The sequence below is a fragment of the Scleropages formosus genome, chromosome 2 (genome assembly GCF_900964775.1).
Source record: "Scleropages formosus chromosome 2, fSclFor1.1, whole genome shotgun sequence".
NCBI lineage: Eukaryota > Metazoa > Chordata > Actinopteri > Osteoglossiformes > Osteoglossidae > Scleropages > Scleropages formosus.
In genome coordinates, this window is record NC_041807.1 from 35,444,746 (window position 1) to 35,466,684 (window position 21,939).

Sequence of the window (21,939 nt, forward strand, 5' to 3'; positions counted from 1 at the left end):
CTCATGCGGTGAAAGATGTCGTTGTAACAGATGCACAACAGATTATTAAGTGAAATATCAGGAAAAGGCTGTGTAGCTAAGAAAACCTTTAAGAATTTCAGTTTTCCCAGTTGAAAATTATATGGCTTGAGATGTCCTTTAACAAGACAAAATAAACAAATGCACAAGTATTCACCCCCTTTGCTGTTATAACTAATTGTTTTTAGAAATCACTTAAAATGAATAGAGATCACCTGTGTACAATTAAGGTGATTGCCATGACCTCAACATATAAACACCTGGATCTAGAAAGTCCAATGGCCAGTTACTCAATTTCCTAGGAAAAATTACATAATTGAAAACAAGAACAGTCTAAGTAAATGTATGACAAGGTTTTTTGACAAGTAACAAGTGCATATTGGATGCTTTTCTTCAAAGCTACTTACAATGTTATACCCATTTCAAAAGCTGGGTATTTTATCAATCAGGGGAAGGATATGTCACTTTCCAAGGCACTGAATACCTCCAACTGATCACAAAAATGGAAGGAAAATGGCACAGCTGTGAACCTGCCTAAGCAGGGGTCACTCAAAAACAAAGTACATGGACACTTAAGGGCACTGGTCAGGGAGGCCCCCAGAGGTTGACATCAACTCTGAAGGAGTCGGATTCCAGAGACTGCATGTACTGCAACAGTTGTCCAGGTGCTTCACCACTCTGAGCTTTTTGGGCAAGTGGAGAAAAAAGCTTTTTTTTTAACCCTCAAACTAAAAGCTACATTTTTCATAAGGGGAAAAACTGCACATCACCAAAAACAAACCATCCCTATTGTGATGAATGGTGGTGGTGGCAGCATAATGCTGTGGATATATTTCTCTTCAGCATTACCTTTGAAGTTGTTAGAAAAGAGGGTAAAATGAATGCAGCAAAAAACATAAATCCAGAAGGAAAACCTGCTGCAGCCTGCAAAATGTTTCTGACAGGACAACAAAGGGATTGGTAAAAAATTGCAGTGTCAAGATGATCAAAGCTGATAGACTGCCAAAGGCGCCTCTATTTACGAGAATGGAATACACACACACACTTTCAGAACCGCTTGTCCCATACAGGGTCACAGGGAACCGGAGCCTACCCGGCAACACAGGGCGTAAGGTCGGAGGGGGAGGGGACACACCCAGGACAGGACGCCAGTCCATCTCAAGGCACCCCAAGCGGGACTCGAACCCCAGACCCACCAGAGAGCAGGACTGTGGTCCAACCCACTGCACCACCGCCAAGAATGGAATAACAGTGCACTATTCTTTTGTGTTTTATATCTACAATTCACTGAAAATTGGACTTTAGAAGCATTTTTGCTTTTGATATTAAAGAGAATTTTGATTGTTGATCATTGTCAAAAAAGCCCAATTAAATCCAATTGTGATTCAATGTTGTAAAACTCGAAAAAAAGTACAAAGAGGTCAATACTTTTCACAGGTATTGCCATAAGCCTTTGTAGTGGTTTTTCACTGTTGGATAAGAAATAAAAGGATGTATACGCATATGCTAAAACTACATCTCTATAGACAGGGTGCTGTAAGTTTTTGAAACTGATTTCATTTACATATAATACCCAAGAGTTCCAAGACAGAATGACTATGCTGAGAAAGCAAAAATCTGATTAGTTATGTATGGTCAGATTTTATTGAATGTACAAAACGGAGGCAGACACAGTTTAGTCTTCATCCTCCTCCTCCTCCTCATCCTGGTTGATCTGGAAGTAGCGCAGTTCATAGCTCTCCTTGGTGTTGGCCACCACGCGCAACCAGTCTCTCAGGTTGTTCTTCTTCAGATACTTCTTCGTCAGGTATTTCAGGTACCTGTAGACCAGACGTGTGTCCGGTCAACACAGAAAAAGACTTATTCAAAAAAAATTTAATAAAAACAATGCATTTGCTAAAGATGTAAAACTGCACATACTATAATTAGAGGTTGATCCCCAGTAATGAGAAAAATGGTTTATTAAACTTAAAATGTAAACAATAGAGCTCTACTGTACAACAAAAATAATGCAAAGTGCTGCATTTTTAATAAAAAAAATTCTAAATTGACAGATGTAGTTCTTAAAATTCAAAGAGCTGAAAGATTCAGGGATTACCTGGAATAACACACTATAACATATGTTATAAATATGAAGGATAACGATACTATAATTATGGCAAATGGGGTAATGCTGGCAATTTGCAGCTAACATACAACATTTGTGTTGTAAGGTGAAATTATGCAAGTTGAATGAAAAATTAAAGAGGAATGTAAATTGCAATGGAAAATCCCAAGCCTTATGGTGATGGTAAAGTTGGGTAACACAGTGACTATTACTCATATGTCCCAGACATTACAGCAATTTTACAAATACAACACATAGTGGAAACATGCACCCTGTCCTAGAAGCAAATACTCCATTTTCACTCATATATACGCACACCCACTCAATAGCAGTACAAACATCTTACTAGGCAGAATTCATTCAGCATGTAAATGTCTCACATTTTCCACAACATCAGTACAGTTAGTAGTCTGTTACAATTAACAGTAAGTACAGACTTTCAAGCACTTACTATGAATTGCAGTATATTTTAGTTTTTACACTCAGTTTGAGTTAATTACCTTATCTCATGAAAGGATTGCCTTCAGAACTGCAGTTGTGGTTCTACATATTTTTTTTTTTTTTTTTTGCTGAGATCGTAAACCAACAGTCCCAACCACTGTGCTACCGCTGTCCAAAAGATGTACACCCAACCGTTTCATTCCCATCAATAAACAGACACAAACATTTTCCACTTCTTCTGAAAGGGAAGGATGGAAATCTTATATTTACTCACACAAGAAAAGTTCATTGCAAAAAAACGAGCAGCAGGCAGGCAGATGACTGTGACTAGCAATGCATTCAGACACATGAACGACACGCTCTAACAAACCACCATCTTTTTGCACTTTTCTAGGAGTCGACATGACAGTTAACAAGAACCTCTGATTTGAGAAATGAATAGAAGGCCAAACCACAAACAAAACTCTGAATGCCACTGGTGGAGCACAGATCAATACACCTAACTGATATTCAAATGCAATGCCTGTGGCGCAAAAAATGCGAGTACAGTACCGGGTCTCTATGCTTCCATTTTACAATAAAGAAGATTTGAAATTGGAGTGATTTTACTGATTTTCGCTATGGATCAACAGACACAACTAAAACCTATAATATAAAATTACTGTAACAAGTAACATTAGTAATTAAAGCACAGTAAATGTAACTAGTAACAGTCACATGTAGCTGCTTGTTCAATTCAGTATCTTAAATTATTAGGATAATAGATTACACACTGTAAACTGACCTTTAAAACACAGCAATGTCAAAAAGCTTATGCTGCTTTTTTTGCTTTTCAAACTTGCAAGCAGGCATAAGAAAAATAATCATGTACAACACTCAGATGCTCTTTTAACATTAATATTACGGGCACATAATAAATGTGTCATCACTAGCACCTAGCAAGCACTTTCATTTAAGTAATTTCATGGCAACAGTCCAATTCTTCCAATTTAACAAATACAAATGGTGAATCGATCCAAAAATCTTTAATAAGCACAGGCTCTTAATTCATCTTGGGCTGCAGGAGACATTTTGGATTTTAAACGTTTACCAGAGACTACTGAGAGGCATGTTCACGCAGCTTAGAATAGTGTTTATGCACAAAAATGTCTGAAATTTTTTTTTTTTTTTAAAACCAGTATTAAACATCTGTTAACTGCCAAATGGTGCCTTTTCATTCCTTCTTTTTTTAGCTGGGGCCTTTCTCCAAAGTGACTCGGAGTGTTAATATTACCTTGAAGGAGGCTACTACAGCAGGAGGTGGGATTTTAACCAGGAACCTTAGATTGGAAGGCAGCAGCCTTAACTACTGCACCACCTGCTGTCCCACTTAACAAGTCAAACCCCCATGACACACCAGAGGAGGACACAGTACCTCTTGGAGAAGGGCACCTCGGAAGTCACTGTGATCTTGCTCTTGCTTCTCTCGATGGTCACCGCGCCGCCGCCCAGGTTCCCGGCCTTGCCATTCACCTTGATGCGTTCCTGGAGGAACTGCTCCTGTGGAAGGTACAGCATGAACCCAGTCACATACTGCCAGCTTCAAAAGTGGTTCAGGGTGGAGACCAGAATTTTATCAGTTCAAATACTCAGTATTCACAGCAGAGGGTCAAATCCTTTACGCTTCAACTAATCAGATGCCTTATTAACCAGCTTTGTATCTCCTGCCCTTGGCACGTTTCCACAGGCACAGAGTGAAACGGTTTATAATATAGTAAACTGTCATGTCTACTGACTTCTCTCTCTCTCTCTCTCTCAAAGGTCTTGGGTCTTCAGTGAAAACTCTGCATGACTGTCTTTTCTTTCTTGGCCTTTCTATCTGCAGTAGCCTAGCCAAAGATTACAGCGTGTGTGAAGAGGTCGTTCATCACCATCATCTATAGCCACTCCTACCAAGACCTTAAACAAGCTTTAACAATCATTTCTTGTTGCTTTTGATAATATTAATGGACTGGCACTGACAAGCATGAAGCAAGACTACTGCAGCCTATTCTGCAGGTCAAGAGTGTGAGGCAGGGTCCACACTCTATAATCCACCACATGTTAACCACACAATCACACAGTACACACACACTACAGGCTATTTAGAGTTGACAATAACAAATCAGACAGTATGATGGAGAGACCAATGACTGGAGTCGAAGGGATAATGGAGAGCTGGATGTGTGTGAACTGGGAAGATGGAGAAAAAGGCATAACTGAAGCTGTTTCGCAACCAGCTGCCCCTCTGAGGCCTGAGGGAAGCATCCAACAAGACAACCGGTGTGATCATGCCCAAAATCTGTGCGTGAGAGCTCAGGTTGTGAAAATATCGGTTACTGTCAGTGTCAGCAGCTCCAGCAATGACCTTTCAAAGCAAGCGAGAAATTAGAGTGGGAGGGCGGTGGTGAAGGTGCTGGTGCACATACATCACCAGTAGTATGGGACACACATGCTCTCCTTGCCTTCTTGTCGTTTTTTAAGTGTGACAGACTGAACAGCGATCACTGGGAGAGACAAAAGAAGCTGTGGATGTGCTCAGAGTGAAGTATTTAAAAAAATAATTAAAAAAAAAAAACACAGTCTGTAAGAGAACTCTGGACCTCTGGAGCCCACAAGGCATCACCTAGCAGGAGTCACCCAGTTAAAAGTAGAGGTGGGGCTATCAGATGATGTTCTGATACATCCCTCAAATGGGGAGGGACACCCCACATTCCTGCAGTCGCTTGGTTACAGAAGATTACCGCACACATGGGAAGTTCATTCATCATCTAAACCTATTGGCTGCTGACACAGAACAATCTTCTGACAGCATATAAAAAACAGGCATCTTGAGGATACAAAGTGACTCTCTTGGTGCCTAAAAAAAGCTTCAACTAAAGGTGTTTTTAAAGAAAATTAACTGTTTTTCACAGCCTCGAGTAAAGCGCTGACATGTTAAATGTATGTAAGCAATATGAAGATTACTTGAAAACATTTACTGAAGTTTTTTTTTTTTTTTTTACAAAACGGTTTGCTGAACAAATAAAAAGGTTTTTAAAAAAAGTTGCAGATAGCTGTGTATCCAGGCAAAAATTTTTAGGTAGGTACACAGCCATAAACCAAAATGGCTTAAGGGTCAATGTGGCCTAAATACAGAACATATATCCAACTGTCATCAACAACCACTTGTCCAGGGCCAATACCAGAAGCCGAGGGTGTGAGGCAGGGTACACCCTGGATGGGATCCCAGTCCACTGGAGGAAAATGACACATACTCATTTACTCGTACAGGGCAATTTAAAGGGCATATAAAAGCCATAATAAAGGGTAATTTAGGGTCACCAGTTCACCTAAAACTCACACAAACACAGGGAAAACATGTGAACTCCACACACACTGGGGGGGGATCCAGACCGTGTCCCATCGTCCACCGCGCTGCCGTGCCGACCTTAACCATGTAATTTATGCGTACGTATGATCAGCAAGTGATGCGGACACTTACAAAATTGGCAGCATCCATGATGCCATCTTCCACAGGGTGAGTGCAGTCCAGGGTGAATTTAAGGACCTGCTTTTTCTTCTTGCCACCCTTGACGCTCTGCTTTTTCTAGAGTGTGGATAAAATAATTTGTCCAATGTTAATACGTGCGACAGCTCCAAGTACACAAGCGAACCGCTGCCCAAAAAGTGCCCACGAACACGGTGGGACGCACAAGGATTTGACATTCGTAACAAACAAAATGTCTTTGTAAAATTCTTGAGAAAAAAAAAGGTTACGCTTCAGTATAACTGGTGCGCAGTGTTTAATGGTGAAGCCAGAGGTGTCGCCATGTTCACCTAAATAAGGCACATAACTGTATCACAGTCACAGAGTGAGCTCAGCACAGTATCATAGGGACACTACCCATGTTACATGTATTAGGGGTTACCTTTTCTGGAAAGCATTAAGAAGACTGTGGTGCAGTCTATGTGTGAATTAAAACGTGGAAGAGGCTATAAATGGAGGTAAAAAAAGGTAGTGAATCTGGGGAAAATACACTGCTGGGGATGCACAACGTGGTTCATGTCATGATGAAGAAGCAAGCAGGCCGCCTGAAAAGCTACACTTCACAAAGCAAAAATAACTATGTTTGGATGGCATAAAACACCACTTGGTCACCAGACTGCTGTGCTCTGTTGTTTAATAATTAAGCACAGGCGGCGCACAGCATGTCCCGAGCACTAAATCATACCGAAATAGAGCACTTATTTTGGGACACGACCGTACTAACCATCGGAGCCATGACGAACAGTCTCGCAGAAAGGAAGAGCAGACTCTGCGCATGCGCTTTGTCATGAGGCTGGTTAATCGATCCCCGAGCTCATCGACCCCATCAAAGAATCGGAAGTCGGTTATAAATATAGGGACGTAAATTATCTAGCGTAGAGGTAACATTTTGTATAAGCGTGTCAAAATATGCGCAAGTCACGATGTCAGTTTAAAAGACAGGCCGCTGTACAATAACACATAGTATTTAAAGACGGGTCCTTGGAACTTGAAGGTTGCAGGTTCAAGCTCCACCCCCTGCTATTGTAGAACCACTAAGCAGAGGGACTTCACTCTGAATTACCCTGCTTGTTTACCCTGCTGTATGCATGATGAGTCAATTGAAATGTTTTTGTATGCTGCATTGGGCAGTTTTTGCTTCAATAAAGTGTTCAGTTAATGATTTTGATTAGATTTAAATTATTTTACAATCTGAATATGTTTTAGTTTCAGGTTCTTTTGGGAATTTCTTTTATACACATGATTTATACAGTATTTTGCTGGTATTTTAAGCCTCTTTAAGGGATTTAATGTCCTATGGTTTTTCTGATGTTAGATATGAGGTAGGGTCCTCTGACATCTGTTATGCACTTTTTAAGGTTTTAGTTTAAGTAAGATTTTTTTTATTTGTTCTATTTACAATTTGAAAATGTTCGGAGCTTTGTTCTCTGTTTCGTTTTTCGTGTCCGTCTTTCCTTTTTATTTGATATTTTAAGCAATGATTTGGTGAAGGACTTCTGGGACATTCAAAAACTCATGTCACCATTTCATCCTGAATTCCTGGCATTTTTCATTTTGCTAATTCCTATCTAAATCACCTATCTTCTTTCCAGGTAACTAATGATTTAAGAAGAAATCGTTGTTGTGTGTGTGGGGGGAGGGGATAATATTGGTTTAGGTAAAACTCAGATCAACACTGACATTGTTTTGCCGATAAAGTGGCGCAAGTGAGTCCACAGCTCGACTAGCATCGTGTTTAAGCCGGAAGGTTATTAGTTCTAATCCCACTGTTGCTGTAGTACTCCTGGTCAAGGTTCCTTCCCCCGCTACAGAAAGAATATCCTTCTGTATAACTGAATAAATCACTGTAAACTTGATTATCTAATGTAAGTTGCTGTAAACAAGGGTGTCAGGTAAGGTGAAGGTTGTTCTAAATATAGTAACAGTAAAAACTGCATTGGTATGAGGGCATGTTGACAATGCACCTTTTTACCTGTGTGAACACATTCAACCAAAATATGTTAAATGTCTTTAAAATATGTTAACTTTCGAGTCTCAGTCGCGCAACTTGTGAGGAGCCTTTCTGCACGAAGCACATCCTTTGAGCCGCCCAGCTTTACCGGCAGCGCAAAAGGCAGCACGCGCTCCTGTCAGTCTGTTCTTTTTGAGGCTCCAGAGGACAGGAGACTCCAATGTCACGTCCCGGTGGGGAGAACGCGGGGGATCGGAGCCGGAGTGTATTTCTGATCCTGTGCCGACAAAGAGGGAGTATCTGCTCTGTCTTTTGTCACTGGTGACTGCTTTTTTTCCCACCACAGGCACCACCTCCGTGGAGCTTCCGCTCTGGGTTCGAGGGGTGTCAGGTGCTTGACGTCAGCGGCCTCATGACTTGGGACTAGCCTCGAAGAGCTTCAGCATTGCTGTCATTCCAGCCTGCGGTGGCAGATAGGACACCGACAAGGTAAGGGATCCGCAATGCCTACTGTGCGTGTGCTTTACTAAAACATCGCCCTGGAAAATTTGGGACCTTCGGCACAGCCGCTCTTGCCAGCCAAGTCACTGTTAACGGCAACAAACACAGTCCTTGAAATGCCTTTGGTGCAGGTTAAGTGTGTCAGTGACAATTTCCTTCTACGTTCCACTTTTCAAAAATGACATATGGATGAGATATAAAATATCTGGTCATGCATAACTTCAAGTAAACATCTGATAAGCCCAGAAACTTCCAGAAAGAAATGCAGTATTTTTTCTGAGAAATACCTCAGAAAAGCATAGTTTTGACAGTTTTCGGAAATGAAGGATCTTTCGAAATTGCTGCGTGTGTAATTGTGTACACCGTATATACATGTACATATGATGACTGGACATACATATATACAGTATATGGCATCCACAGTGCATGCATACATAGATATATATACATTTATACTGTATACACATATATGTGTGTATATGTATATACTGTATATGTATAGCCTATATGTGTATGTACTATATGTTTGCATGTGTCGTATCAGAATAATTATGGAAAATCTGCCCTCTAGTTGAACTTCAGGGTGTGTGAGCTGTGAGATCCCTCCGTTCTTCTAGCTTCAGGCCTCTGCTGACAAATTTTGTGGATGTTAATGAACGTATTGATTATTATTTTCCTCCAGTGGTCTGAAAAACTACCTCTTGTGTTTTCAGATGTCCGGAGGGATCTTCTCGCCTTTGGATAACTTGTACGACCCGGACAGCGCCAATTGCCACCCGCTGGTGTGCCACCTGTGCCAAGAGCAGTATGAGCAGCCGTGTCTACTGGACTGTTACCACACGTTCTGTGCGAGCTGTCTGCGGGGGAGAGCTGTGGACAGCCGTCTGACCTGCCCTCTCTGCGGGTGAGAATCTCTCTTTACTCCAGCTGCTGGCATACAGCTGTTTTGCAGTGGTCCGTTTGTGAGAAATTAAGCAGCAGCTGAAAGTGGGGTGTTTTGCAACGTGGTGCTGTTGTATGTTGGTAAGATGTGTTGATGACGGATGTGACTTGTGACATCATCCTTTTTAAAGTTTTCCGGGAAAGTTTATCTCAGCAGATGGCGCAGTTCTTTAGCCTAACAGTGGCAAATGCGAAATGGTAATAATAATAATAATAAATGTTGAAGAAGTTTTGTTCACTATTTTTTTATTATGTCAAACTCACTGTTTGAATGGAGTCATTTGTTGCCCTTTTGTGATCTACGCCCTACCTATGATTTATCATCGTTGAATGAGATTTTTCGAGGAAGAGATATTTGTAAGAAGAGTTCATTTTTTTTTTTTAATTTTTTTTGCAGGGTGTTAAAGACGCAAAGTGGCTGCAGGGGAAAAATAATAATAAAATAGCCACAAAGATGATAAAATATTATGGCGATGTTTTTGGCTCTTTAAAGTAATATTTTTGTTGTATTTTGAGCGAGCGTTACTTTGCGTCACTGTTGGTGCTCGGATGGTGTGTTATTAAATATTATTGTAATAATAATAAAAAGTTTATTATGGATTATAAAACAGATTTGCCAAATGCAGAAAACATACACACATACCATCTGAAACTGCTTGTCCCGTACAGGGTCGCAGCAAGCCAAATCCTAACCCAGCAACACGGGGCACAAGGTTGGAGGGGGAGGGGACACACCCAGGATGGGACGCCAGTCCATCACAAGGCACCCCAAGAGGGACTTGAACCCCAGACCCACCGGAGAGCAGGGCACAGTCAAACCCACTGCACCACTGCACCCCCTTTTTTATGCAGAAAACATGCATGATATATATTCTGAATATTTTGAATATTTCAAGGTAAAAGAAGGGGTATCAGGTCTTTTAAAACTCATTCCCATATCTCTTATCGTGTGAGTATGATGGTGTGACACTAAACCCAACCTGTACCTTGTTGTGGAAATAGTCATTAATCGTTATCCTCAGCTTTATGTGTATTGTTCCCAAGCGTGTTTCATATGAGTTAATTTTACAGGAAATCAACTTTTATGAAAGGCCATATACCTCAATATATTAGTCTGTCAGTTATGGCTCCACCTCTTTCTTCCAAGACCCACCCACATTTTTTTGTTTTAATCACACGCCTTATTTTAGTAGTTCCCAGATTATAAATACAGTACTGGCCTCTGTAGCACTTTTTGCCTCGCACAGTGAGGTTTTCCTGGTTTCAGTATCACCTGTTATCGGTTGTCAGCAGTGAAAGTGACAGTGTGACTACAGTGAGGCACGTGTCATTTTCTGCTTCGTTCACTGTTGTGTTTCACCCTTCCCAACTAGCCTCCGGGAGCTTTGAATGGAAGAACAGATAAATACATTTACAACATATAAATTATGCACAGTAGCACCTACAGCTTTAATCAGGATTTCTTACGGATGGTCAAAAGACATGTATAGATTTGGACTCTTTGGCTGAAGTTGCGTCCCAAACACACCGGTGGATTGTTGCAAACTTTTGTGGTTACAACTGAAGGCGTAACTGCTGTTTATTCAAGGTATTGCAAGAATGTTTACGTCCTGTGATAAAGAAAGCACACAGGCTTGTCCATACTAATAAGGAGAGGTGGTAGGAATGAGTTATTACTCCTTTACTTGTACTGGTAGTACAAGTTGGCCATCGGTTGGCCATTGGTTAGTGCAAGGCACCATATTTTTTATTGACTCAGTCGGTGTGTCTGTTAGTGATTTTATTTTATTTTTTATTCAAGCGTCATTTTATGTATGGAACATTTTGCTTATGATTCCGTTCAAGTTACTTTTTTTAGAATAGCTGCGAAAATGTGAGCATTCTGATGGTGCAGATAAAAAAAAAAAAGGCAAAGAAAACAGATTTAGAAATGAAAGCGAAAATAATAGTGTACGTTCATAGAATGTTCCCAAGGAAATCTCAGTTGTGCATTAAGTGCAAAGTGCCTCCGGGCATTTTAACTCATTTATTCTGTGAGTGTGATAAGATTCAGGTTTATTTCACCGCGGTTCACACAAACATCCAAGAAACTTTTAACATAAATTCTTAACAAAGTTTATTATGTTAATTGCACACACACACACCCATTGTCTGGAACCGCTTGTCCCAAGTGGGGTCGTGGCAAACTGGACCCTAACCTGGCAACACAGGGCATAGGGGGAGGGGACACACCCAGGACAGGATGCCAGTCTGCCACAAGGCACCCCAAGCGGGACCCAGACCCACCAGAGATCAGGACCCAGCCGAACCCACTGCACCCCCTATTTAATTCATTATTATGCTAATGGAAGCATGCAGAAGTATTTTTTGGAGGTTAGTTTTCTTCCACTTTGCTGAATTGTCTATTTCCATATTGTAAAAATGACTCCAAACATAGCAATGCTGTGACTGGCCTTTTCATTTGAAAATTTGGGGTTATCTCCTGTGTCATTTTGTGTTATCTTGCATTTGGTTTTCATATTATGGGGCAGTCAGTAGTGTAATAGTTAAAAATAATGGCTTTCAGCTTAAAGGTTGTTGGTTCAAATCTATTTCCTGCTACCATTTTGTTGCCTTTGAGCACTGACTTTACCCTGAATCTCAGGGTGCTGTATGAAAAGGTAAAGAGCTGTAAATGACTTTGGATAAAGGCTCCTCTAAATGGGAACTGAATTGTGTGGTTGTTTATTTTTGGTACACTAGGGCACACTGGTTAGGGCTGTTAGCTTTCAGTCAGAGGAGAGAAGTTTGAATCCCTCTTCCTAGCCTGAAAACAGTCCGATCAGCACCACCCTGATTTTGATCAGTCATTATACCAAGTGATTTATTGCCCTGACTTTTTCACTATTAAACACACACACACATTTTCAGAACCGCTTGTCCCTTACGGGGTCACGGGGAACCGGAGCCTACCCGGCAACACAGGGCGTAAGGCCGGAGGGGGAGGGGACACACCCAGGACGGGACGCCAGTCCGCCGCAAGGCACCCCAAGCGGGACTTGAACCCCAGACCCACCGGAGAGCAGGACTGCGGTCCAACCCACTGCGCCACTGCACCCCCTTCACTATTAAACAGCCAATGTAATTTACCGGAAAGATTTATAAATGCATTTTCGCTGAGTTAAAATTGTAGCGAAGCTGTCAACATTGTGAGTGGTTCAGAAATGCCCTTAATGTGGACCAAAGAATTACATTACATTACATCTACAGCTATTCGTTTATCAGACACTCTTCTCCGAAACAACGTACATCTCATAGAAGTACATCTCATCTCAAAGAAGCTTGATTATTGAGTTTTTTTTTTAACCTGATTCTTTTTCACTTTTTCTCAGGTGGGTTTTTGGGTGAGTACTTACACTTGATTATGTTTTTAAGTAGGAGAGCTTTTACTTGCGGGATGCAGTAGCGCAGTGGCACAGTGGGCTTGACCAGAGCCTGGTGGGTGTGGGGTTCAAGTCCTGCCTGGGGTGCTGTGTGATGGACTGGTGTCCTGTCCTGGGTGTGTCCCTTCCCCCTCCAGCCTTATGCGCTCTGTTGCTGGGTTAGGCTCCTGCTTGGGACAAGTGGCTTCAGCTGGTGGGTGGGTGTGTCTCTCCTACTTGGGAATTGATTTTTGCATCTAGCATTTCTGGCTAATAAATTCCTTTAAATAGCTGTGGACAAAACCTTTCAAAGCCTTAAAACTGACCTAAGAACTGGTGTAGTGCGGCCGTCCTTTCTCGTACGCCTACGTAGCCCTGTGCCCTGTGCTTCTGGGATAGGCAGTGGACCCCTGCGACCCTGATTTAGACAAGCGGTTAAGGATAGTGAGCGAGTGTTATAGTCCATCTTGTAGTATTCTGGGATGGATCGTAGTAGAGCTGAAAAGAAGGCAGGGCTGTGGATGGTGCGTATCAGGGGTGTGGACGCCCTGCATTTTTGTCCAAATTGGCGTTTGCTATTGACACCTGAGTCTGGGCAGATCTATATATGCATGAGGTGTGATCAAAAGTTCTTCTCCTTCTTTACATTTCACATAGATTTTTAATTCATTGACGTACCATGCTGAGCTGGGAATTCAAGATACCATCCTCAAATATCATTATTACTTGTATACTGGCGTAGAATTCTTATGTAATCTAGAATTCCCAGGAGGGGTGGGCAGCCACTGGCACTTGGACCCCCAGAGGTGTTTTTCTCCTTTGATTTTTGGTTGGGAGTTTTTGTTCCTTTCCTCCATAACCAGTAGGAAACATATAGCTCTATAAAAGTGTTATGATAGTCAGTAGTCAGCTGTCTTCTTTGTTTCTTTATCTGATGTATTTGTTTTTCTTGCCTTATGCCTGTGTTAAAGCCCTCTGTCACTGCACGAGAAGAGCGCTCTATAAAAATAAATTGAATTGAATATTTTTAAGTAGGGGGGGTAGCGGGTGGGGTAGCAGGTGGGGGGCATGGGGGCACGGTGGTGCTGTGGCATTGTGGGTTGGACTGGGTCCTCTTCTCTGGGGGGTCTGGGGTTTGAGTCCTGCATGGGGTGCCTTGCGATAGCCTGGCGTCCCGTTCTGGGTATGTCCCTTCCCACTCCAGCCTTACGCCCTGAGTTGCCGGGCTAGGCTCTGGCTCCCCGCGACCCCCGTATGGGACAAGCGGTTCAGAAAGTGGGTGTATGGGTTGCAGGCTTGACCGGGTCCTTCTCTCTGGTGGGTCTGGGGTTCAAGTCCCACTTAGGGTGCTTTGTGATGGACTGGCATCCTGTACCCTGTGTTGCCAGGTTAGGCTCTGGCTTGCTTGAAACCCTGCTTGGGACTAGTGGTTTCAGATGATGTGTGTGTGGCTATAATGGGATTTTAATGCAGAAACCATACGATTTTTTTTGTTCCCATAAATCAAAATGAACTGAAAGGAGGAGGATTTGTTGTCTTTTTAAGTAACGTGGAGGCAGAACTTGATCGCATCACCGGCGAAGACCTGCAATGTTGTTCCTGAAAGTAGCAGGGCGCATATCAGGAGGGATGTGGAGAGAGCATAAAATGTACACCACGCCTGCAAATAAGTCTCCATACCTTTTGATCATACTGCCACGCCCACACCTCCGGGCCAACACGGAACACCTGGGACGCAACGCAGACTGCAGTATAAAAGGCTGCGTCGGACAACCAGCTGATGCGGAACCTTGATCTGCCTCCTCGTTAGCGACCTTCTCCAGCCATTTCCTGTTCCCGAACGCCTTCCCCGAACCCGTCCCTTGTTCCCCCGATCTACTGCCTCCTTCGGATCATCGACCTCTTGCCTGTACACTGACCTCGCCTTTTGGATCCTCCCTGTTACGACGTTCGCACCTCGAAGACCCTTTGCTCGTCCTCTGACCTCCTCTCTTGGATTTCCCCGAAGACACCACGATTACCACTCTGCACTTGGGTCCGCCGCTTCCCTCAGACGCGACCATGACAGAAGGTTCCGCCACGTATACGGATCCAGCGGAGCTGAACTATCTCCAGGCGGAGTTGGACTCGCGTGAAGCACGCTTGGCCAGTATGGAACAGACGCTCCACAACCTCATCGCCTCTTACAAGCAGGTGGTAAGTGTGCTGAATACGTCGCGTGCGCCCACACAGCCCATTGAGAAACACACAGCCGGTCCTGCAGCGCCTGACTCGTCGAACGCAACTCCTTCTCCATCACGCGGTTTCCACTTGTCTCCCCCGACCCGCTTTGACGGGACCCCAGCACAATGTGAAGGCTTCTTGTTTCAATGTGAGCTCGTTTTTTCCAGTATGCCCCTAGTTTACAGCACAGAACAGAGCCGAATCACCTACGTCCTCTCTCTGCTCACGGGCAGAGCACTTGAGTGGGCGACAGCAGTCTGGACAAATGGCTTCCCCAGCACTTATGCGCAGTTCAAGAGCCGGTTCCTCGCCATTTTCGGACTGGCTCACCCGGAGGAACAGCTGAGTGAAAGACTCATGAATCTACAGCAAGGTGACTGACCCGTGGCAGATTACGCCATAGAATTTCGTGTTCTCGCCGAATGCAGCGATTGGGGAGAGAGAGCCTTGTTGGCTAGTTTTCACCGTGGTCTAAACCCACGCATCCACGGTGAAATGGTGTTCCGAGGAGAAAGATGGACCCTTGATCGGTTCATAGAAACCGCTGCTACCTTAGATAACCAGATCAGAACCCAGGGACCAGCCTCAGAACCGGCCCCAGAAAGATGCGGTCCCGAACAGGAGGAAGCAAAGCCGATGCAGCTGGGGCTGGGGCGCCTGCCCCTCACCGAACGACAACGAAGACTACGAAAACGCCTCTGTCTTTACTGTGGTGACCCTAGTCACTTCCGTCTCCAGTGCCCTGTCCGCCCTGAGGCCAAGGTGAGTGGCACCCTCTGTTGTAATCGCCTCGCTGTACCCGTAATGTTATCCTGGGAAGCAGGACAGGTACAGACGCAAGCAATGGTGGATTCGGGAGCAGCAGGGTGCTTCATGGACATTGGGTTTGCTCGGTCTCATAGTATCCCTTCCAAACCCATTGGGGGGCATCTTAAAGTGACCGCCCTAGATGGCCAGCCCCCCGGGAAGGGTTTTGTGGACCACCAGACAGCCCCTGTCACTGTGAGAGTAGGTGTATGTCACCAGGAGATGTTGAGTTTTTATTTGATTTTGTCTCCGGAGTTGCCCCTGATTCTCGGGTTCCCTTGGCTCTCCAAGCATGACCTGGTTTTTCAGTGGAGTACTGGGGAGTTGGTGGCTTGGGGACCCCAATGTGAGAGAACCTGCTTAAAGCTACCCTGTCGAGCTACGTCTATAGAAGGCTCAGAATCGGCACTGCAGGTGCCAGTTCCTCCCGAGTATCAGGATCTTGCGGAGGTTTTTAGCAAAAGACACGCATCCGAGCTCCCACCGCATCGCCCGTGGGACTGTGCAATTGATCTCTTGCCGGGTACCACGCCTCCGCGTAGTCGCATTTACCCATTGTCCAGACCCGAACAATCAGCACTCCAGACTTATATCACCGAAGCCTTAGAGACAGGAATTATACGACCATCCAAGTCCCCCGCGTCTGCCGGGTTTTTTTTCATGGAGAAAAAAGATGGGGGGTTACGCCCCTGTATTGACTATTGGGGGTTGAATAATATTTGTGTGAAATATCCACATCCTCTGCCTTTGATCACAGCTGCCCTTGAGAACATTCAGCAGGCGCAATGGTTCACGAAGCTAGACCTGAGAAGTGCGTACAATCTAGTCCGTATCCGGCAGGGTGACGAATGGAAGACTGCTTTCAGTACCACCCTGGGTCATTACGAATACCTGGTTATGCCTTTTGGTCTTGCGAATGCACCTAGTGTATTCCAGGCGTTTGTAAATCATGTGCTCGGGGACATGATCCACAAGGGCGTCCTGGTATATCTTGACGATATCCTGATTTATTCTGATACGTTGGCCAGGCATGTACTGACTGTCCGACAGGTGCTCCAGAGGCTGTTGCAAAACAGATTATATGTGAAGTTGGAGAAATGTGAATTCCACAAGCAGAAGGTCTCCTTCTTGGAGTTCATACTTACCCGAGACAGCATTGATATGGATCCAGGTAAGGTCCAGACCATCCAGCAATGGCCTCGCCCAACCACCACTAAGGCTCTCCAGCGATTTTTGGGGTTCTCCAATTTTTACCGCCGGTTCATCAGGAACTTCAGCATGATCGTCGCACCATTGACAGCGCTTACAGCGAGTAAAACCCCTCGTCTCCCGTGGAACCCAGAAGCCCAACGAGCCTTCGAGAACCTCAAACTCAAGTTCTCTACAGCCCCCATTCTGCATCAACCCGACCCTGAGTTGCCATTCGTGGTGGAGGTTGACGCCTCTGAGTCAGGGGTAGGCGCTGTCCTTTCTCAGAGGCAAGGTAAGCCCGTGAAATTATACCCTTGTGCATTTTTTACCAGGAAACTGTCTGAGGCCGAACAAAACTACAACATAGGGAATAGAGAGCTCCTAGCAATTAACTTAGCCCTAGAAGAGTGGAGACATTGGCTGGAAGGGGCACAACACCCTTTTTTGGTACTCACTGATCATAAGAATTTACAATATCTGCAGACAGCCCGGCGCCTCAACACGCGTCAGGCCAGGTGGGCGCTGTTCTTTTCTCGGTTCAACTTTACTGTCACTTACAGACCAGGTCCAAAGAACATCAAGGCGGACGCCCTTTCCCGGCTGCATGACGAAACGCAGGAGGTAACAGAACCAGACTACATCCTGCCCAGGTCCTGCTTTGTGGCACCCGTTCAGTGGGACTTCACCCAGGACCTTGCCCAAGCCCAGCAAGGGGACCCCAAACCACCAGGTAAACCTTCTGGAAAACAATATGTTCCACCAGGTCTGAGGACGACTCTCCTACAATGGGCCCATGACCATCCAGCGGTGGGGCACCCGGGGTTTGGGAAGACTCAGGCTAGGATCCAGCAGTTCTACTGGTGGCCGTCCCTCCGGGAAGACGTACAGGACTACATCCGGGCATGTCCAGTCTGTGCTCAGTCCAAGGCTTCAAATCAGAGTCCAGCAGGGCTCCTGGAACCCCTGCCGGTACCCAACCATCCCTGGACGCACCTAGCGTTAGATTTCTTAGTGGACCTCCCACTGTCAGATGGTAAGACCACCATCTTGACCGTGATCGATCGTTTTTCCAAGGGCTGTTGCTTGATTCCTTTGCCCAAGCTCCCCTCTGCCTTGGAGACAGCAGAGTTGCTGTTTCAGCATGTATTCCGGCTCTATGGTATACCCGAAGACATAGTGTCCGACAGGGGTCCTCAGTTCACATCGCGTGTGTGGAGGGCCTTTTGGAAAAAACTCGGGGTCACAGTAAGTATGACCTCGGGGTACCACCCTCAAGCCAATGGGCAGGTAGAACGGCTACAGCAAGACATCGGTCGGTACCTCAGATGCTATTGTCTTGAACACCCAACTCACTGGGTTCGATACCTTCCGTGGGCAGAGTACGCCCACAATATGCTCACCCATACCTCTACAGGTGTCTCTCCATTTCAGTGCATCTTGGGGTACCAGCCGCCATTGTTCCCATGGCAACCGGGATCCAGCGATGTGCCGGCTGTGGAATCTTGGTACCGAACCAGCAGCGAGGTATGGGCAGCTGTCAGACGACATCTCCAAGAATCACAAACCCGTATCAAACATCAAGCCGATCGACATCGGCGGCACCTCTCCCTTACACCCGGACAGAGGGTATGGCTATCAACCCGGGGTCTCCAAGGACCATATATGTCAAAGAAACTCAGCCCAAGCTACATAGGACCCTTTAAGATTATCCGCAGAGTTACCCCGGTCTCATATCGCCTGCAACTGCCCCAACACCTACGCACACACCCGACGTTCCACGTATCCTTCCTCAAACCCTTGGCCACCTCCCTACACCAGCCCGCAAGCACGCCTCCAGACCCGATTCTCCTGCCTGACGGTGGTGCACCAGCGTATGCGGTACGGGCGCTCCTGGATTCCCGCCGTCGTGGAGGGGTACTCCAGTATCTGGTGGACTGGGAAGGATACGGACCTGAGGAACGGTGCTGGGTAGCGGCACGAGACATCCTTGATCCAAGCCTCATTGCCGACTTCCACACGAGTCATCCGGATCGGCCCGCACCTCGGCCTCGAGGCCGTCCCCCTGGTCGCCCTCGAGTGTTCGGGACCGATCCTCGGGGGGGGTACTGCCACGCCCACACCTCCGGGCCAACACGGAACACCTGGGATGTAACGCAGACTGCAGCATAAAAGGCTGCGTCGGACAACCAGCTGATGCAGAACCTTGATCTGCCTCCTCGTTAGCGACCTTCTCCAGCCATTTCCTGTTCCCGAACGCCTTCCCCGAACCCGTCCCTTGTTCCCCCGATCTACTGCCTCCTTGGGATCATCGACCTCTTGCCTGTACACTGACCTCGCCTTTTGGATCCTCCCTGTTACGACGTTCGCACCTCGAAGACCCTTTGCCTGTCCTCTGACCTCCTCTCTTGGATTTCCCCGAAGACACCACGATTACCGCTCTGCACTTGGGTCCGCCGCTTCCCTCAGACGCGACCATGACACGTACCTTGTATATGTATGACGGCCAGGGTGAGAAAATGAGGAAGAGTTAAAAAAAAAAATGAAGCCTCCCAGAAGAAGTGAAATCAGGAAAACTGATCTCAAGCATGAGCTGTATGAACAGGCAGGGTGGAAGGGGGCTAATCGGAGGGAACATGACAGGTGCAGGTTAAGTCCCGCTCTCATTTAACCTGTGCGGAATCCTCTGTGGGACTGGTCCCCTCTGATAGTGTCATCACACAGTCAATAAATAAGCAAAGTATTCCTCACCTTCCCGCTCGCAGCATTGATTCCAACTCGCAGCAATTAACATGTGACCCCCTGTGTGTTAGTCTGTATTGGGGACCAGTGTGTGTGGCAGCGATGCCCGAGGTCCCCCTGGGAGAGTCTCACTTTCACACACACACACAGAACACCAAAGTGGTGAGGACTTTGCACAAGGCCAATGCGAAATGCCACATTGAGCACCAGCGATCTGATCCACTGGAGCAGACAGGGTGTTGAAATGACTGTGCTGAGTGCGTGCGTGTGTGTGTGTATATGTGTGTGTCATCCAACATCAGCGCAAAGCACATATCATGTTCAGTAAAGGCTAATGTTTCAGTCTTGACAAGATTGTCCAAGGATGTCATTGTCCCTGCTGGTCTTGTGAAAATATTAGAGTTTAATTTATACCCTTTTCTTTTTTGCACCCTCACATGTGAATTGCAAAAAAAAAAAAAAAAAATTGTGGCATTTTTAGTATTTACGATTCTAGCAGAGGATTTTCCAAGCTTATACTCTGCTGGTGATGTAAATTATATTATGATTCTGAAGATGGGCACAAAGTTGAAAAAAGGGCTGTTCACTAAGCCAATGAGAAAAATGGATACGTAATTATCATTTTCATTACTTGGGTAGAAATTTGTGCTCTTGCTATTGAGTGAACTATAGTAGTACTATAACTTGTAACCTGTTGTTCTGCTGTAACAAAGTATTAACAGTGATCTTTTGAGATTTGGTTTCACCCAGTGGGCTTCACACGTTGCGGGTTTATTTCATGCACTGTTAGAAGTCTGAGTGTCATAAGTAAGATGTCCTTATGTATAATGATTTTACAGTATAAAAATCAAATGTACAGGCTTCAGATATATGACACCTTTTTCATATTGTGTTTATCATTTCAATTAATATATTATCAGAATCAAAGTATTTTTCAGGCTGGTTTTCCAGAATTACATTAAATCTAGTTTTAGAATCTAAAGGTTGAGTTTTTGTGTGTGATACTTTAATCTAGTTTAAAATTTCTGCTTTCTGTTTTGAAAAGAATGGTCTAAGATGAACTAAGTCATTCGTCACCTGCAGCGAGGCAACACAGCTACTGAAAATGAAAAATAAAAGCCCAGATCTTCATTAAGTGTAGTTATTAAACATTATATAAGCTCTTTAGATTTGAGGCTAAGAAATCCCACCCAAGTAAATTTGCAGAAATACACAACTGGCTTTGTGTTTGGGGAATTTCAGATCAATCCTGTTTGGTGCATTTACATTTACATTTATTCAGTTGTCTGATGCTTTTCTCCAAAATGTCTCATAATGTTAAGCGACTTACTGTTATTCACCCATTTATACAGCTGGGTAATTTTTACTGGAGCATTTTAAGATAACTGTTGGTTGCCAATGCACATCATTTAATTGCATTCATTCATTTGGCTGATGCTTTTCTCCAAATGCAATTTGTAATGTTACAATTATTTACCAAGTCATCTAGCTGGGTAATTTTTGTTACTAGAATGATTGAGCATAAGTATCTTAGTCAAGGGTAAGACAGCTAGAAGTGGGGCTCAAACCTACAACCTTTGGATCTAAAGGCAGTGATGCTAACTATTACACTATCAGCTGGCCCAACTAGTTTGGTTATTTATAAGTATACAACAGACAGTATCAAAATATATGTTATGTTTTTTCAAATTTGGGGTTATCTCCTGCTCCTATGTGTGCGGCACTGCAACAACATTACTGCTGCACATGGTGCCCATGAATACCACCAGGCTGAGAAACGGCCGATGGGAGCCGAGTAACGTGAGTTCACACGTACTGACTAAGGTGGGTCTAACACCTTGCTTGTGTAAATAAACACACAAATTGTCCCATTGATCATCTGTTGACCGCTTTGCTCAACACTTTCTCTCGCATAAGGGAATTTAGTGCCGTTATTCCTTGGACAGCAGTCATGAGCAAACTTCACGCTGCAAAGTGGACGTCACACAGACACCTGACGAATGAACGCACGCGAGATCGGACAGCCATTGTGTTTCTTCTTTTATAGGGACAGACAGGGGATGTGTCCGAT

General features: G+C 44.7%; 2 protein-coding genes across 2 annotated transcripts in view; one reads left to right on the top strand and one right to left on the bottom strand.

The window, feature by feature from the left end:
• Nucleotides 1–1,634: 1,634 nt before the first annotated feature.
• LOC108933481 (60S ribosomal protein L22) lies at nt 1,635–6,881 on the bottom strand. Its single transcript, XM_018750576.1, has 4 exons — nt 6,838–6,881; nt 6,069–6,173; nt 3,981–4,105; nt 1,635–1,838 (listed from the first exon to the last, which is right to left on the bottom strand). Exons 1-4 carry the CDS (start codon nt 6,847–6,849, stop codon nt 1,694–1,696), a joined length of 387 nt encoding a protein of 128 aa, XP_018606092.1. The 5' UTR covers nt 6,850–6,881; the 3' UTR covers nt 1,635–1,693.
• Nucleotides 6,882–7,571: 690 nt separating this feature from the next.
• The window catches only part of rnf207b (ring finger protein 207b), a 29,853-nt gene continuing 15,485 nt past the window's right edge, over nt 7,572–21,939 (top strand). The window contains exons 1-3 of the mRNA XM_029249884.1: nt 7,572–7,705; nt 8,411–8,553; nt 9,279–9,469. Of these exons, the coding sequence (XP_029105717.1) occupies nt 9,279–9,469 (191 nt within the window). The 5' untranslated portion in view covers nt 7,572–7,705; nt 8,411–8,553. The remainder of the gene's footprint in view (nt 7,706–8,410; nt 8,554–9,278; nt 9,470–21,939) is intronic.

Excerpts from the sequence above, each read along its gene's own strand:
- LOC108933481 (XM_018750576.1), bottom strand. Across the intron at positions 4,106-6,068 it reads TCATGGATGCTGCCAATTTT|GAGCAGTTCCTCCAGGAACG; the intron begins GTAAGTGTCCGC and ends TACCTTCCACAG. Across the intron at positions 1,839-3,980 it reads GAGGTGCCCTTCTCCAAGAG|GTACCTGAAATACCTGACGA; the intron begins GTACTGTGTCCT and ends TCTGGTCTACAG.